This window comes from Cynara cardunculus, unplaced genomic scaffold (assembly GCF_001531365.2).
Source record: "Cynara cardunculus var. scolymus isolate 2C unplaced genomic scaffold, CcrdV1 Un_Scaffold_739, whole genome shotgun sequence".
Classification (NCBI taxonomy): domain Eukaryota; kingdom Viridiplantae; phylum Streptophyta; class Magnoliopsida; order Asterales; family Asteraceae; genus Cynara; species Cynara cardunculus.
Window position 1 is genome coordinate 134,699 of NW_020200612.1, and position 17,524 is coordinate 152,222.

Below are 17,524 nucleotides of genomic sequence, written 5' to 3' on the forward strand. Positions count from 1 at the left end.
CTACCAAGCGTGGTGACGTAAGTCTGTTTTGGTACGAAACTATATTTTGGGAAACCTTCTTACCAAGCATGGTGACGTAAGTCTGTTTTGGTATAGAAGTTGATTTTATAAATTGTTTATACCAAGCGTGGTAACGTAAGTCTGTTTTGGTATGAAACATTGTTTTAAATAGTAGTTCCCCAGACGTGGTGACTTTTGTCTGTTCTGGTTTGGAACTGAGAATGGGTACTTTCAGACGTGGTGACTTATGTATGTTCTGATAAGTAGCCCTGTTTTTTATGGAGGAATAAGGGTGGCATATCAAGGAGAGGTGTACTTGGAATAAGGGTGGCATTGTCATATGTGGATATTATTATAACTCTTATTATTATTACTAAATTGGATTTAATAACTTTGAGTCATCATTTCTTTGTGATCTGATGAATTAAAGATATTATTCCTATTTAGAAGTAATAATYTAGATGTTATTGAGAAGGGGAAAATGGTTTGTCATATCAGACAAGTTTTGTTTTAAATCTTTCCTGTTAAAGGAATGGTCTTTTAATTCAAAAGTTTTGATACTGGGAATGTTGGATCTCTATTCAGAGATATTTTATTGAGATTCTTGGGTATATTCTATTTTGCATAATATTGTGAGCTGCATCAATTGTTATATTGCAGTATATTTCTAAGCAAAAATTACATTATCATATTTTGGTGTTCATCACCCTGCATTTGCAAAGAAGGGATTTTCTCATTAGACCCGTATGGTCTAACCCTCATTTTCTATTTTAAATTATGCAATGCAGGAATAGCTGGGTCCGGGATATAAAAGGGAAAGGGAAAATGTGATTATTTTCCTAACCTATTGTCTGCTTTTGAAGATACATGTTATATTACATGTAGTAGTACAAGATTTGTTTTGGAAATTTTGTATGTAGATTTTGTACATATAGCAATCCTTGTACTAGTGGTACCTTTTGATGTAATCCATGTTTCTATATAATGAAATATGTGTTTTATGCAAATGTGGTGTTTGGGGGTGTTACATTAAATGTATTGACGATAACACGACCGCCTTTTGAGTTTCTTGAATATAATCTACCATCCCGTTAACTAACTTCCATGATCCTCCACCAAAAACATCTACTTGAACTTTCTCAATTGTTGACGTTGATTCTTGAGAGTTTGGAGAAGATAATTTCTTTTGGTTGATGCATGAAAATTTTCTCAATATTTCTTCTTGAGAATTTTTCTCAATGTTTTTTGTTGATGTTTGAAGTGTTAAATTTGTAAGTTTATATAAAGATAGAAAATTTGATAAAATCGATGCAAAAAGGACAAAATAATGGTCAAAATGAATGGTCAAATCGAATAAGAGTTGGTCACGTGGGAGGAGCCGGGTGGTCCATTACTCGCGCCATTGTGCTTTCCTCTTCACCCGACGCGTAAAGGGATGGTGCCCGACAACATCAGCTTTTGTCTCTTTAGTCACGTCATGGCCAAGTCACTTCCATTTTAAACATATTTTTGTATTTGGTGGGCCAATATGCGCCGAGTGAGGAGGAAGGAGGAACTCGTGATTATTTTTGTAAAAAATGTAATTTAGGGTTATTTTTATAGCTTTTTTCAAAAGGCTATTTATGTCAAAGAAAACCTTTAAATTCTAAACAACTATCAAATCCTACAAACCAAATGGGACCTAAGATTCCGTATCATTTTAAATCCAAATCCTTCCAATTCCAAATCCAAATCCTTTATGAAATCCTAATATCTCAAAATCATTTCATCAAACCAAACATCACTTCCTGCAGCATTACATGTGTATACAACTAGTCAATTAAAATGGAGTTTGTGTAAGAAATAAGAATGGTAGGACTCTTCATCGGTTAAAATCCAATGGATTTAGGTGGATCCGGTCGAATCCGATCGGATCATCCATTGGATGTTCGATTTTGTCATCCGATCCAATCCAACTAATATCGGGCATCCGATCCAATCTCATGGATGATTGGATTGGTACAGTTCCATCAGTGGGAGATTATTATTGGTTATCCATTAGATCGAATTGGATTCATCCAATATTTTGATTCAATTTTCAACCAGTTAATGAGTTAATCATATATATTTATTAAGTTATTATAGAACGATGCATATAAATATCAACTAGAAAATGATATCCTAAAATGTTAATAATTATATATAATTATTAATCGGATGATAATTGCATAGTCATTGGATTGAATCTTTTTGGTTTTAAGGATGATGGACTACCATCAAAAAACCGACCGGTAAGGATGGCAAAAAAAAAAAAATGAAACCGATGGTGAAAACTGAAAACCAAAACTTTAATGTCATGTATGGGGACATCTTATTGGGGACGAGACGGGAGTCGGGGTCATATTCGGGGATTTTAATGGGGGATGGGGACAGTGATCACCGGCCCGACCCGACCTGATATGTGTATATATATTAAATTTAATTTATATACACACACATATAATATCATTAAAAAATAACATTAAAATTTAAAAGACTTTTATCAACTTTACTACCCCAAATAAGGCTCACAGAAAAGTCTAGTTTATTTGTCTAATCGTGAAATCTTGATGTTAGTTGTATGATGTTTGAATTTCTGTTTACTTTTATATTATAATCTAAGACGTTGTTTGTAATTGGTTTGATTATGTTTGAGACATTTAGACTTGCATCTTTAAAAAAAATTGTAATTTAATTTTAGTTATGAAAATTAACATATTGTAATTTTTTTTCCAGATTGATTTCGGGTTCGGGTATAACCAACGATGAACGGGAAAATCAACAAAAAAGGGGGATTTTTACCCTTAACGGGGATCGGGAAAACCGCGGGAACCTGACGGGGATCCTCGATAAGATCCTCGACGGGATCGGGACCGTTACGATGATGGTTTTAGCTATCAATTTTTGAGACAGGGATACCAATAACTGGTCCGAACCCGGCCCGTTGTCATTCCTACCGACCGATCCAATTACAATTGGATATGATATTATGGCCAGTCGATTTAAATTGGATCGTATGAGTTTGTGTAGAATGCCACACCAAAAGAACTCGATTGTAAAGAATAAATTTAATAGACCTTTATATGACAGAAATGAAAAAGTCCAAGGGTGGTTTTTGTAGTTCACCGTGTTTTTATATGTTAATGTGTAAACAAGAGCGGAAGGACGATTTCAAAATTCAAAGCGGGAAGGGTTTCCAAGCTCAACCATTCAATCGCGTATCTTTCAAATCATCATCATCATCATCATCCAAGGTACTCTCTACATTCTTTAACTTTTAGTAAGAACTTTGAACGCATACTAATTTCGTCTCCTCATATGTTGATGTTTCTCCCCCAAAAATTTAGCGAATTGAAAGTGTTTATCGTTGACCAGGAGATAAATTTATACAAGTTGAAGATCTTTGATAGAGTAACAGATACTGTTTGGATTTCAGTTTTTTCTTAAAACTAGAAATGGGAGTCGAGAATTATCATGTGATAGAGCTTGTCGGGGAAGGATCTTTTGGTAAAGTATACAAGGGAAGAAGGAAATTCACTGGCCAGGTATACAGATCCCCTTTTTCTTTCTTTGTATTGTGACTACGATAGTTGTAGAATTTTGTTTGATTTATATTTTTTTCCCCTTTGTCATAGACGGTTGCTATGAAATTTATACTTAAGCACGGCAAAAGCGAAAAGGACATTCATAATCTGAGACAAGAAATTGAGGTATTTACCTTTTATTCCCTATGTAATTAGTTCGTGTCCTTGAGTGTTGGGAGTAAGTCATTGACATTCATGGCTTTGCCCTTTGCTAGCGACCAGTAGCTTGGTTTGGTTATTGTACATCTGAATGGGTTATTACCATTACAATCTGATAAGTATTTACGGCATATGCTGATTTTCTTACTCCATGATGATGGCCACTTCCTGCAGATCTTGAGAAAGTTAAAGCATGAAAACATCATTCAGATGCTAGATTCCTTTGAAAGCCCGCAGGAGTTTTGTGTTGTCACTGAATTCGCTCAAGTAACCCACCGTGTCTTCCCTCTCACAATCATCCTTTTGATTTGCTTTTTACATATGTTACTTGTTTGTATCATGTAAAAGCAAAAGAGCAATGTGCCTTTGCAAAGAATACATTAACAATGGTATGGTTGTATCTGTTTTTCATTGAATGCATTTTTATCCAGGGTGAGTTATTTGAGATTCTCGAGGATGATAAATGCCTTCCTGAAGAAGAAGTTCAGAGAATTACGAAGCAGTTGGTACTCTACTAGATTGGCATCTCTTTTCTTTCAGATTTCACCATCTATGAATAAAAGAACTTATAATCTTGATATGTGTCCACCCATGAACTAATTTATGGACAGATACTTGTCAAGTTTTTAGAGACATTTCCATATAAGAATTTACACCATCAATGTATAAAGCATGGGTTCATTATCTTTTTGGCTCTTAAAAAATCATATGTTGTTGATGGTTCTATATTAAAGTTGTATGCTATTAGCATCCTTTAATATTTTCTTACCTACTGAAAACTTTCAGGTCAGAGCATTGCACTACTTACATTCCAACCGAATTATTCATCGTGACATGAAGCCACAAAACATCCTGATTTGTGCTGGGGGTGTTGTTAAGGTTGATTGGTTGGAACCTCAGCAATAACACAATTTACGTAAATCATTAGATTAATTAAACTTTCTTCTTAACCAACTAGCCTTAACCATTCGTCTGTTTTCATATGCAACAGCTTTGTGATTTTGGGTTTGCACGGGCAATGTCCACAAATACAGTTGTTTTACGGTCAATAAAAGGTAGCTTTGCTGCCACCTTTGCAACAATCCTACTAGATTATCTGTAGGCGGGAATTCACCATTTCTGGTTTCCACAAAGCTACACTCTTTATTCATCCATGTATTTGTTTTCAGGTACTCCCTTGTACATGGCTCCAGAATTGGTTCGGGAACAACCCTACAACCATACTGTTGATCTGTGGTCCCTTGGGGTCATTTTGTAAGTTATTTCTTCTTGGAATATGGGATATTGATTTACTACTTCATTTAGTTCCTATAACTCTGACTGCATTATCTGCCTCCCATTTCCTTCTTTATGAATAAAAACATTTTGTCCTTTCGTCTTTTTGTCCTTGTACAAGCAAGAAATTTAACTTTGTATTTTTGGGTTGGAGATGCTAAAATACACTGTGAATCCTTTTTTATACCTTGAGTAGATAAAATATGATGTCTTTTTGTGTGTGAGTTATTCCCTTTAAGCGTCATTCATGAAATATGTCTGCTGATATTTATTCTTACAGACATCCTTGAAATATGACTGTTGATATTAATTCTAACATTGATCAGGTATGAACTATTTGTCGGCCAACCTCCATTTTACACAAATTCAGTATACGCACTTATTCGACACATCATCAAGGTATGTTTTTAAACCAAATTCGGTTGTGAGAACATAATTTAGTAATATACAAATTCATTTTATACTGCTTCCAGGATCCAGTGAAATACCCAGACAACATGAGTTCAAATTTCAGAAGCTTCCTCAGGGGTTTGCTTAATAAGGTATATTGATCAATCTTTGTAATAGTTTATTTGCATGCTTAATGTAATTACTATCAACTGACAACTGTTAACTGCTTATCAAAATCATGAGAGCAGGATCCTCATAACAGGCTGACATGGCCCCATCTGCTTCAGCATTCATTTGTTGCAGAAACTTTTGAAGATGTTGAGGCTAAGGTAATTATCTTTTGTTATTTTTTTATTTCCTTTGGTGCTTTAATCCATTATTCAAGAAAATGACATTTAGAGTACGATGATCTATTACAAGGAACTTCGTGCCAACACAGCTGCTGATAGAGTAGGTGATGCTGCCTGGAAAGGGGAAAGACATGTAGAAGCAACTGATCTGACGTCCGCAAGTCCGGAAGGTAGGCTTTCAATGGAAATTCACTGAGTTACTTAACTGATCTTGAATGAGCCTAACTGCTTAAGAGACATTTATGCAGCTAAAAGCCAATCTCCCACAACTACGAATGAAAGTAGCAAAGCTCCTGGTTATCAGACTGATTCCAAATGCAATGATCAACACTCGGCTATTGTCTGTTCTTCACCACAAATAGAGTCTCAAAGGGTTGCACAAAATAATAATGTACAGTCAGGTAGATTACTGTCAACTTTGAATTCTTTTCTATGTATCACAATTTCGTAACATAAAACTTCACTTTTCTCCTCCATGCTATTTTTACAAAGAATTGGTTTCCACCACTTGTTGATTATATCTAATTTTTTTTCTCAAATTTTAGGCAAAATTTATGCTTCGTATTGCAATAGATTAACTAAATGATTATGGTACATGGTATTCTCTAGTCTCTACTTATTGTGATTCTTGTATTTGTTTTAGCAACCAAGTGCTTCTACTATTGTACTTATATCAATTGTTACTGCTATATTTATTCTTATTTATGTTTATCGACTTCCCTTTCTTTAGAGATAGAGTACGCTTTTACTGTCTGTCTAATACTGAATTTAGTTTTCACTTGATTTTGAGTTCGTTTTGTAAGATTTGGCTGTAAATCCTATATGAAAGAAAAAATCTTTCTGTATTTTTCGTGTGTTTAATAACAACATAATAGACTCTGTAAAATTAAAATTGCTGGATTTTCTAATATCATGATGATGTTGCTTGCAACCTTGCTAAGAGGAGCTAATATGAAGAAGCACTGTGGAAATCCCGTATTCTAAAAATTCAATAAAAACTGATCATTAAGCATCATGGTACACACACATAGTTCACAGAAGTTATTTTGGGTATTTTTGAGGAAGAGATGTATGATAGGTTCTATTCTCTTATCAGGTTGCGAACTATTGGACAGATTGGAAAATAACTCTCGCACTGTTAAGGGTGCGAAGCTAATTGGTCTAGATAACGAGTCACTATCAGTTATCTTACTGCCTCTCAAACATAGATCGTGCAGGTAAAACTTGGTATCTGGATGCTTCTGGAATAACTATCTTTTTCTCAAATATATTTCTCAAAGTGTACTATTAAAGATGTTTTTTCACCATGCATTTTGTTTAGACTGTGAACTCTCCCCATTCGAAGAGAAGTCTTATGTTGTCCACCTTTTCATGAAAGACATAGTTTTCCCTTCTGCAGATGTGCTGCTCATTGAGATAACATTTATTTGAAGTCTGCCAAATTGGCGGTGTTAAATGGCTCTCCCCATATGTTAAATCACACACACACACATAGATGGTTTAAGTTATGGATCCCATACATTGAAGAACCCTTGTGGAAATTGTATCTTCACACATAAGTTGGCCTCTCATAGAACCCATTGGATGAACCCACGTGGTATGGAGACTACTCTTTCACAAATGCAGTTATTTTGTAAAGAAACAAAAATGCCCTATTCTTTATTTTTCCTTATATTGTTTTATCTAAACTCCAATCTCTGACTTGTTCTCTCCTGCACTATTTTTTATGAGACTATTATTTTCTGAATCAGAAAGGTTTCTTTTTCTTCTGACAAGTGGGTGCTTACTTATGCTGTTGAGATTTTAGTTGGTTCGCACATGCGTAATTTTATTTTTAACACTTGTAACGTTTATAGAATTTTCTAAAGTTTTTTCCACCTTATTACATTCAGGAAGAAAAGGTTTTAAGTGTTTAACATACTGTTACACTTTTGTTCGTGGGATTTGTATTGTCAGATGTCTAATTGTTATCTTATGAGGTTTCATGACCACAACGTTGTCCAGGGATCAGGATGTTCTCACTTCAAACCAGTCCCTGAGAATTCTTTCAAACTTAGTTGCTGCTGGTGCTATTAATTCTACAGGGGTGCTAGATGAAATATTTTGGGAACTTATAGGATTTACTGCTAATCTTCTTCGCATAAAAAAATCAGATTATAGTGACCTACTGGCAAAGGTATGTTATTATTTATTAAGAGTTGTAAAGCTGCCAACCTAGTCTTCTCTTTCAGCAACTGTTAGTCGCTTTTCTTATTAATCAGATATGTCCTGTTAATTCAATTCCATAAGAAAAGCGACTAACGGTTGCCAACCTAGTCTTCTCTTTCAGCTCTATCAATTATGTTTTGACACGATAATTACTGCCAAGTCTGCTTTTAGTTGCAAGTAACTATAAACACATCAATTTTTTTTTGGAGCTATAAAGTTTAACATAAAGCATCTGTTTTTGAAAAAATACATTTGCAATTTCTTTGTATTTCAGTTTCTGCCTTTGTAAAAATACATTTGCAAAAGATTAAATTTGGTATGGCTTTCTTTGTATTTCAGTTTCTGCCTTTGTAATGTTCATTTTCTGTTATGTTGTCACATTTTTTTTAAGTATATAATATTTATATACGGCAAATAKAACAAATAAACTCACACACCCTCCTCACCCTTGGTGAGGTTTGAACCCTTGACCTCCTAGGAGGCCAAGGACTCACATACCGCTAGGCCAAAGGTCCTTTGGTATGTCGTCACATTATTATTGACACGCTGATTGTCATTTATGGTTTTGTGCAGTGTTTTTCAGTTATAAAAAAGCTATTGGATAACTGTGGCGGTGGATTTGGAGATTCATATATCAAGCAGTGGGTTGCCATAGTGGAGCTGTATAAAGAGGTTATACTTTTCAAGCGAAGATATATCATTGATGATGTAGAAATTTTTTGCTTTGTCTTATCTCTCAATTCTGGTATATGTAGGTTTCTGGTGGTGCAGAAGATGCATCTGGAAGAATTCTATATGAATCCATTGCCTGCATTACAGTTCTTCTATCTCGAGTAACACAAGGTCTCAAAGCATCTCTGGGCACTAAGCGTGCCGAGATGGTTGCAACTCCATTGATAAATGAAGCTTTTAAAGAGATATTGGATCATGCTAAAACAGTGGGCCTAGCAGATATTTTGATTTCACACTTAGTAACTTGTGGCACAAGCCTCATGTCTGGTTCATCAAACTTGTTACGTGCTGCTTGTGAAGCATGTAGGACTATTTGGTCATTGATAGATGCATTTGAGATTCAGTCTACAAAAGAAAATGCATGCTTATTTCCACTGAGCTCAATGTGTAACTACTCCTTAGAACGGCTTGACTTGAAAGGAGATGAATGTGAATCATTGATTGGTACGGATTCAGCAAAAATTGTTGATGCGGTGACAAGAGCATTCCTTAGATCCAAAGCCGTACAGGTTGCATTTTACTACTGTCTTCGCCAGCGCCTAGAGGCTGCATGGTCTTCTAGCATTCAGGTGATTATTGTTAACAAGCTTTTCTTTTATTTACAATGCAAAAGTTTGTGACTATTATGCTATTAAGACTACATAAAATGGTGTGTCTTGATGGGATGCAAAACATATAAAATTGTCTTAGGGTCACAAATGGATGTATGTTATTGTGTGGACTTAAAGCAAGTGGCTAAGATCTCGCACCATGTTAGAGATGAGCTTGTAGCTTGCTGTTAAAAAGGTTTAGTTTTTATCTTTTTGCCAAGTTTGTAGCTTAACTTATACTCAATTTAGCAATTCCTAATATGTGCTTTTAGGGAATTGTTGCTTGTTTCCGCATCTTCCAATAATAAGTTGATTTTAAATTTTAATATAAATATCATAATTTTGTATATAATTTGCATAAAATTGTGATGTGATCTTTAAAGAATTCAAGCGCGTTGTTGCTATAACTAGTTAAGTGGTTAACCCCACATCATGGCATGGGGAAATTCTGCTCTTGCACCTTTCCATGTGTTTTGGTGCAATAGAGGCAAACACCACGTGGGATATTAAGCAAGGCATTGCATTGATGCACTAGAACTTGCCTTTCATTTAGTTCTTATTGCAGCCATTTCAACATCATTTTTGACTTCCTGTGTTGATTCATTGACATTCCAATGTCCACTTACCATGCCAACTTCAATCCCCCCATCCTGAGTGTTACTCATCTTCATTTCAAAACTTGTGATAATACCTCATCTATCTTTTTCTTCATGGAAACACCATTCTTTTTTGTTCATGTGGGTTTTCTATCTGAAAAGAAAGAGAACTGGCCGTTGATCATCAAAAGATGTTGTGTTTGACTCCCTACTTCTTTAATATATGCTCCCTAGTAGTCGTGATACATTATAAAAACAGCAGTGAGTTATAATCTCCAAGACTCCCATAGTTGTTGTGACACAGAAACCTTCCGACCCAGATTCACATATTTAAACCTGTTTTTTGTTTCTTTTCCGTTGTATATAAACATTGTGTTAGGAATATATACATATTTGTTTTTTCATGGAAGTAGTAGATATTGGTTATTCATTTCATTTTGGTCACTCTAAGGTACTTGTTTTATATGTGTGTTGAGGGGTGGCCATGCTGCAAACTACCTGCCTTGGTTCTTCACTGGGTTGGTGCTATTGTTGTTCCACACACTACAACTCAACAGAATTGTGTTTTGATGACTTGTAATCCTGCAGTAGGACCTTGTGCCACTTATGTTTTGACTACTAACACACTTATTTGTTCCTTTCACTTGGTCCATACTCCTTGATCTTCTATTATGCGAGGGTTAATATGATTTATGTTTTCTGTTTCAGATCATCTTAAGGTGCTGCCTGCATAATAGCTTGGTTACTGGTGTTTTATGCGGTCTCCCTAGCTCTTTACCTGTTACCACAGTCGTTAGTGGAGGCGGTGATAATACCATCATTTCAGAGATATTTTCAATATTATCTCTTTGTGCTTCCTTTGACAGGGACGCACAATCAGGAGACACGAATAATCTGAAAAGTAAATTAGCCAATCCATGTGCCCTAGTTTGCCATTCATGCCTTCTACTTGCTGCAGTTGCACAATCCTTAAAGTCTGCTGGAAGGAATTCTGCACTATTTATGCTTACATCATCACCAAGAAAGCAGCGGTCTCGCCTTTCTGACCTTGCTCACCATTATTCTTTATGTGATAGAATACAGAATTCCTTCCAACCTCATTCTATGTCTGCTATGCTAGCACTTGCATCCATTTTGTTCCTTGAAAGTGGTGCTTCTGTTGAAACGTCAATTTCCGAAATAGCCGTGCCTTTAATTCCACGGAGTGCAACACTTTGTGATTATCTCAGGATTTTAACAGCAGATGACAACGGAAGGGGAGATAAATTTAGTAAAGGCAAGCTCTCATATTGGCATGGGCTTAGGGATGGCTGTGTCGGTTTGTTAGAGTCCAAACTAAAGTGGGGCGGGCCTTTAGCTATTCAACAGTTGTGCGCCAGTGGTGTTCCCCAAACTCTTATTGATTTATTAGGAAACAACCAATCTGATGCTTCATCACAAGATCATGATCAAATTGGACTATCACCTGTTGGAGTTTTATGGACAGTTTCGTCGCTATGCCAGTGCCTTCCTGGTGGCAGTTCAACTTTTCGCCAGGTTTTGCTTAGAAGGGAACACGTCAAACTTGTGTCAGATTTGATGTCTGATGTGCATCTCAAGCTTATAAGGTGTTGGGGTGGACCTGGTGGAGGGAAAAATGGAATTAGAGACACAGTCAATGCTGTAATTAATCTCTTGGCATTTCCATTTGTGGCAGTACAAAATGTGCCAAGTTTTCCATCTCCTGCTGCTGCTGCTGCTTCTGTGAATAACGGTTTTCTTCTAAACATGGGGTCTCCTGGTGGTAAGGTTTTTGCTGACGACAAGGACATGGTTAGAGCAATAGAAGCAAGCATGGGAAAGTATATTCAAATCCTTCTGGAGGTTAATATTCCCATACATATTATAAAAATATTCAGAGTCCAGAAACGATTGAGGAGTGCATGTTTATGACTAATTTTGTAAATGTTGGTTTTGCATCTGGCAGGTAGGAATTCCTGGGCGAATAATTCGGTGTTTGGAACATGTGGAATTAAAGGATGCTGCAAGACCTGTTGCCTTTCTAGCGAAAATGACAGTTCATCAATCACTAGTTGTTCAACTTGTGGGCAAAGGTCTGTTAGATCCAAATATGATGAGACGGTTACTTGATAGTTCATCACCAAGAGAAGTCATACTGGACATTCTGATGATAATTTCAGATCTAGCACGGATGGATAAGGTCAGGTCTCTAATGGTTCTTGTCATAGATAGCATTTGTTAGGTCTTTTTCTATATCCAGACATTCTGTTTGATGCAAAGGTCTTTGTCAAGTTACCTGCCATGTTGTTGGAGATTCCATTAATTATGTTTATTATTTTTTTAATGAAGAAAATGTGTGAGAATGCAGGTTTTCTATGAGCACATAAATGGAGCAAATATCTTAGAATTCTTGAAAGAGTTTCTTACACATGAAGATCCGAATGTGCGAGCCAAGGCTTGCAGTGCTATAGGCAATATGTGTCGGCATAGCTCCTACTTTTATGGTTTGCTGGCAAGTATCTTTTTTCTTTATCCATATGTCTGAAAGTATATTTACTGATTACTTGGGTCTCTTTATTATTATGTTAGGCAAAGCACAATATCATAAGCCTCTTGGTTGATTGTTGCTCTGATGCGGACAAACGTGTTCGTAAATTTGCTTGTTTTGCAGTAAGATACCCACCAAAATTTTCAATTAGTTTATCTTCATATTGCTTGCTGTAGATTGGACTGACTTTGTTCTGTTTTGTTTTTTTTTTTAAATAAATAATATATATATATATAGATTGGTAATGCAGCATACTACAATGACTTGTTTTATGAAGAGCTGAGAAGATGTATACCTCAACTTGCAAAATTGTTGGTTTCGGCAGAGGAAGACAAAACAAAGGCAAATGCATCTGGTGCTCTCAGCAATCTTGTTCGCAATTCTAATAAACTTTGTGAGGATATTGTGTCTAAAGGAGCCATGCAGGTATAGATAGATATTATTTATCAAATTGGTATATCTTTTATATGCATATGTATGCATGTATGTATGTAAGTAATTGTAAAATATGTATGTATGTTTGTTTGTTTCAGGCTTTGTTGAGGTTGGTTGCAGATTGTTCAATTGTTGCGCTGAACCCCGCAAACAAGAGAGATGGTGGTATTAATGAGTCACCTTTAAAGATAGCACTGTTTTCGTTGGCGAAGATGTGTGCACATTCACCTTGTAGGCACTTCCTTCGTTCCTCAGATCTGTACCCGGTGATTGCACGACTACGTCAATCATCGGAAACAACCATTGCCAATTATGCTTGTGTCATTTTAGACAAAACCTCCTCTAAAGCTTAAATAACATTCATGAAAACATAAATCATATCGTATATATAGTTAGTTTTTGAATTATGCTTTCATTCATAAACAGATATTAGTTTTAATTTCTATATTTATTAAGCATCTCTATACCTCCTTGACATAAAATGAGGTGATGTGGATAATAAGTCATTCTGATAATATTTCATCTCTTATTTAAGAAAACCTTTTCAAAAAAGCTCATTCTTATGCAAATTAATGTTATGTGCTTTACATATTCTTAATATTGTTTGTAATATAAATTGTACTTTCTTGAATCTAATATGATATTTTTTTTAAGACAAATATTTTGTTTGTAAGAAAGCATAACACTTATTTATTTTTCTTGTTCTAAATATACATATTCTTTTAACATTTTTAAAATATTGTAATATTAATGAATAACTTAAAAAATTTCTAATTAATTTAATACATTTTATCACTATATAGTATCTTCTTATAAATAAAACATTTAGACTAAGCTCTTATAAAAAAAACCTATAAAGCATGTGGTACTTTTTTTATGCACAACTTTTTAATCACAACATCGTAAGCTTGATGTACAACTCGTTAAGCTCTTACAAACAAAAGAATTGTCAATATTTCCAATGTACAACTTATTAATGCTACAATCCACTTCATCTTTTTCACTAATAAGAACTTACATCATAAGCTTCATTAAAAGTTGATTCATTACGATGAATCCTTTCCTTAGCAAACTAAGGAAAAAGTTGGTCATCTGTACGGTTTGACATACATAAGTGGTCATATCAATATACTATAACATTCGATCAAATGTGGTTCATCCATTGGCAGTAACCTATGTAAGTGGTGATATCATATATATATGTCAACCAGTTTATTGAATTATAAAGTCTAGGAAATGTTGATTGTCAAGTGTGAGTTGCAGTTTGATTTCAACACCTTGAGGTCTTATGCAAGCTTTTGGATCTTATTTGATTCTTACAGGTTCTCACATTAGTTACTTTGGTGCAAATGAGAGATGCAATACTTAAGGTTGTGGGAAGAAATAAACCTTTTTCACATATATGTATTTCATTGTGGCATGCCTACTTTTCTAACTTACGATCTATCTACAAGATACAACACTTGATTCCCACCTTGCTATCACATATTTTGCATGCAGCTACTTCAATCCATTGTCTAAACATTATTTATGTACTAATCCATTGCCTAAACACGTGGAATATAATTTCTACTTGCTGAACTGTAGATTGAAGTCTTAAATCTGAAATAGGAATTTGACTTGCATGCAAAATGCTTCCTTAATTGGTAGATGGATGATGTTGTTTTCTTTCCCTTTTACCACCTTTAATATTTAATTCTTCTCACAGGTTCTAAGGCAAAGGTGCATTAGGTGCTTCTAGTTCTAGTAGTAAGTAAAGAGATGTATATTGATGCAAATAGATACTTATAGTGTTTTCATGGAATCAAAATTAACATTTGATATGAGAGAAAGTACTTTTAGAGTATTTCTGTAATAGAACATCCATATGTTGGATCACTGTTCAGTTTGGACATGACCCCTCTGGAGATGAAACTATACGGAGATATGCCTCTGTCAGACTATCAATGTCAAGCTTGGAAAGGTCACCTTTGAGAGGCAAGTGGTTTAGAGTACATGTACCAACTTTTTGATGCAAGTATTTATTCGGATTCATTTATAGTTTTCTATTATACTAAACATTTCTTGGTCTTGTGATTGTGACCCTGTAGGTATATACTTAAAAGACGGTTAAAACCGATATCCTGGAAATCGGAAAAGAGAGCATCTGAAAAATATTTTATTGGAAGATAGTAGAGATATTATGATTGACAGGTTACCTATGATGGTCAAGTCTGACTTGTGCTGGATGAGCAATATCACAATTTTCATATTTTCTCTTTGCTTGTGGTTTAAGCATTTAGAGAATGATGTTTGTAAGGGAAACTCTTGATTGTTTCGTAGCCACTATGAGCACATGGGTCCTCACTTTCAGTTTCACAACAACTGAACAAGATTTAAGCAAGCTAATCTTGGCACCTGATATTTTACCACCAAACTTTGCATTGGAAGTGTGATCTGGAGAGTTCATTTTATACATTGGAAGAGAAGAACTTGGCACCAATGGATAAGAATGGTGATTTACCCTAACCCGGTTGGGAAACCGACCTGAACGGGGGATTCCCCTTTAGAACGGGTCCCGATACCAGGGTTGGGGATTTTGCGGTAGACTCAAACAGGGGTTAGGCTCGGGGATCGGTGGCATATCCCCCGCCCCATACCCGTTATATAATTTTATCAATATATATATATATATATATATATTATTTCTTTTCTAAAATTAGGTCTTGACCGGGGACGAGATGTTAATCTCCATACCTGCCGGGACCGGGGGTTGTTGCTAAAAACGGGGGATTACAAAACCCGTCCCATTACCGTGCCTACTAGGGGAGGGGAGCAAGCTTGTTCTGTAAAATTATCATGAAATGACACATTATACTTGTCTAATATTTCTCTTTTGTTGTTTTGTGCATCACACTTCTTTTCCTTTTCCTTTTCCATTATGTTGTTTTGCAAGACAAGTGCCATCAAGTTGTTATAAAAGATGTGAATCAATAACCAGTTTTGTCCACAAAATGTTTGTGCAACCTATATGGTGCATTAGCTAACCTTAATCTTTCAAAGAAAGATGGGTAGGTTAAATATAATATGGAGTTCTCTAATTTAAAGAGAGAAATATGTTCATCAGACATATGTTGTAATAAATGCAAAATTAATATCTGATTCAGTCAAGAATGGTGGTTTTGTAAGAAATAATAGTTATTGATGGTTTTCGAGAGGAATAAAATGATGGGTTTTGTTGTTAATTTGTGTTTGTTCATTCACGTACGTTTGTTCATTTAACATCTTAGGGAATGAACAAGAAGAAACACCTTTTCTTAATGAATTAATATAAACACACAAAAATTCGTTCATTTACCATTTGTGTTTATTTTTCCTGGTTAAATAAAATGAGTGAAACAAACTTCTTTTCATGCCCTTTTTTTTTGTTTCATTTACTGCCCTAATTACGACATCTTGAAAAAAAAAACATTAGATCTCAAAATCTATTTGAAACATTTACATCCCGCAATATTGTGTGGGTATACAACTAGTTAAATAATAAGTCAAGTCAATTTTTTAAAACAAATATGATATATATTTTTCTCAAGATAAATATTTTGTTTGTAGAAAAATGTAACACTTGTTATTTTCGTTGTTTAAAAGCAAAATACATTTTTAACATTTTTGAAAAAAATGTTAACGAGATAAATTGTGATATATAAGTCTTTTTTAATATTGTTATATTAAAAATAATTTAGATTTTCTAATTTATTTAGTGCATCAATATGATTTTTTGAAAGTTCAATGTTGTAATAAGAAATGTCACCTCAACAAAATGTTATACGTGAACACCCATCTGGACAATGACATGACATGGAAATTGATAATCCGCGCTATGTTATCTCAATTCAAATTAAAAGGTAGCCCATTTGCTATAAGAGTTGAGAGTTTTTCTTATGAAAATGAAAGTTGTGGTATTATAATTAAATATCAATTCTCGTGATAAGCACATTTTATGAGATTAAAAGTGATCTTTTATTACGATTCTCACCTTAAATATTTCAAAGTATAATGTCTTAATTTGAAAGTAACAAGTAACAATGAAGATATAATATTATAAAATAAGAAAATTAGTAAAAATAAATGAATATTTCATCAGTTTTATAATGATCTCTTCAACTTTATCTATACTATCTTATAAAACATTTGGCTAAAACTCTTAAAGATAATCTATATTGCTAATAGTACAACCTATCAAAGCCATCCCTAAACCCGTTCATCCCTAAACGATTTCATCTTTATCCGATTTCATCCTTATCCTATTTCATCGCCAACAGAAACCCAATTCCCTCCCTATCCGATTTCATCGGTTCCAGATTAGATTTCATCAGTTCCAAATTATGATTGAGATAATCGACTCCAACAGAATTTAGAGATRCRYATATATTTGACATATTTTCAATCCATTAGCGTCAATCCAGAATTAGAGGAGGTAATCTATTTCTTTTTTTCTTTAGCCAACTTCTTTGTTCAAGAACAGATTCAAGAAACCCTAATTCGCACCATTGTAGAGAGATCTCGTGCGGGCACAATTGAGGTATTCGTTCGTAATCACAACGTCTGGAAAAGATTGCAGTTTACAGGTTCATATTTGTTTTCTATTTATGTTTAATTTAGT

The 17,524-nt window shown here is 34.7% G+C and overlaps 2 protein-coding genes across 2 annotated transcripts in view; both read left to right on the forward strand.

The window, feature by feature from the left end:
* The first annotated feature begins 3,247 nt into the window (after positions 1-3,247).
* Positions 3,248-13,292, forward strand: LOC112501958 (serine/threonine-protein kinase TIO). Its single transcript, XM_025105756.1, has 23 exons — positions 3,248-3,272; positions 3,394-3,563; positions 3,654-3,728; positions 3,936-4,028; positions 4,193-4,267; positions 4,548-4,640; positions 4,753-4,816; positions 4,931-5,015; positions 5,363-5,435; positions 5,510-5,578; positions 5,675-5,755; positions 5,847-5,946; positions 6,025-6,177; positions 6,873-6,993; positions 7,781-7,952; positions 8,558-8,656; positions 8,740-9,285; positions 10,611-11,765; positions 11,869-12,102; positions 12,271-12,414; positions 12,492-12,572; positions 12,688-12,876; positions 12,984-13,292. Exons 2-23 carry the CDS (start codon positions 3,474-3,476, stop codon positions 13,236-13,238), a joined length of 4,047 nt encoding a protein of 1,348 aa, XP_024961524.1. The 5' UTR covers positions 3,248-3,272; positions 3,394-3,473; the 3' UTR covers positions 13,239-13,292.
* A 1,878-nt stretch (positions 13,293-15,170) lies between these two features.
* The window catches only part of LOC112501951 (rRNA-processing protein fcf2-like), an 8,595-nt gene continuing 6,241 nt past the window's right edge, over positions 15,171-17,524 (forward strand). The window contains exon 1 of the mRNA XM_025105745.1: positions 15,171-15,314. Within this exon, the coding sequence (XP_024961513.1) occupies positions 15,171-15,314 (144 nt within the window). The remainder of the gene's footprint in view (positions 15,315-17,524) is intronic.

What these genes read in the sequence shown, in the direction of transcription:
- LOC112501958 (XM_025105756.1), top strand. Translation starts at nt 3,474, where the DNA reads ATGGGAGTCGAGAATTATCATGTGATAGAGCTTGTCGGGGAAGGATCT. An exon ending in AGAGAATTACGAAGCAGTTG is followed by an intron (nt 4,268 to 4,547) that starts GTACTCTACTAG and finishes GAAAACTTTCAG; the next exon opens with GTCAGAGCATTGCACTACTT. An exon ending in TGGTCCCTTGGGGTCATTTT is followed by an intron (nt 5,016 to 5,362) that starts GTAAGTTATTTC and finishes AACATTGATCAG; the next exon opens with GTATGAACTATTTGTCGGCC.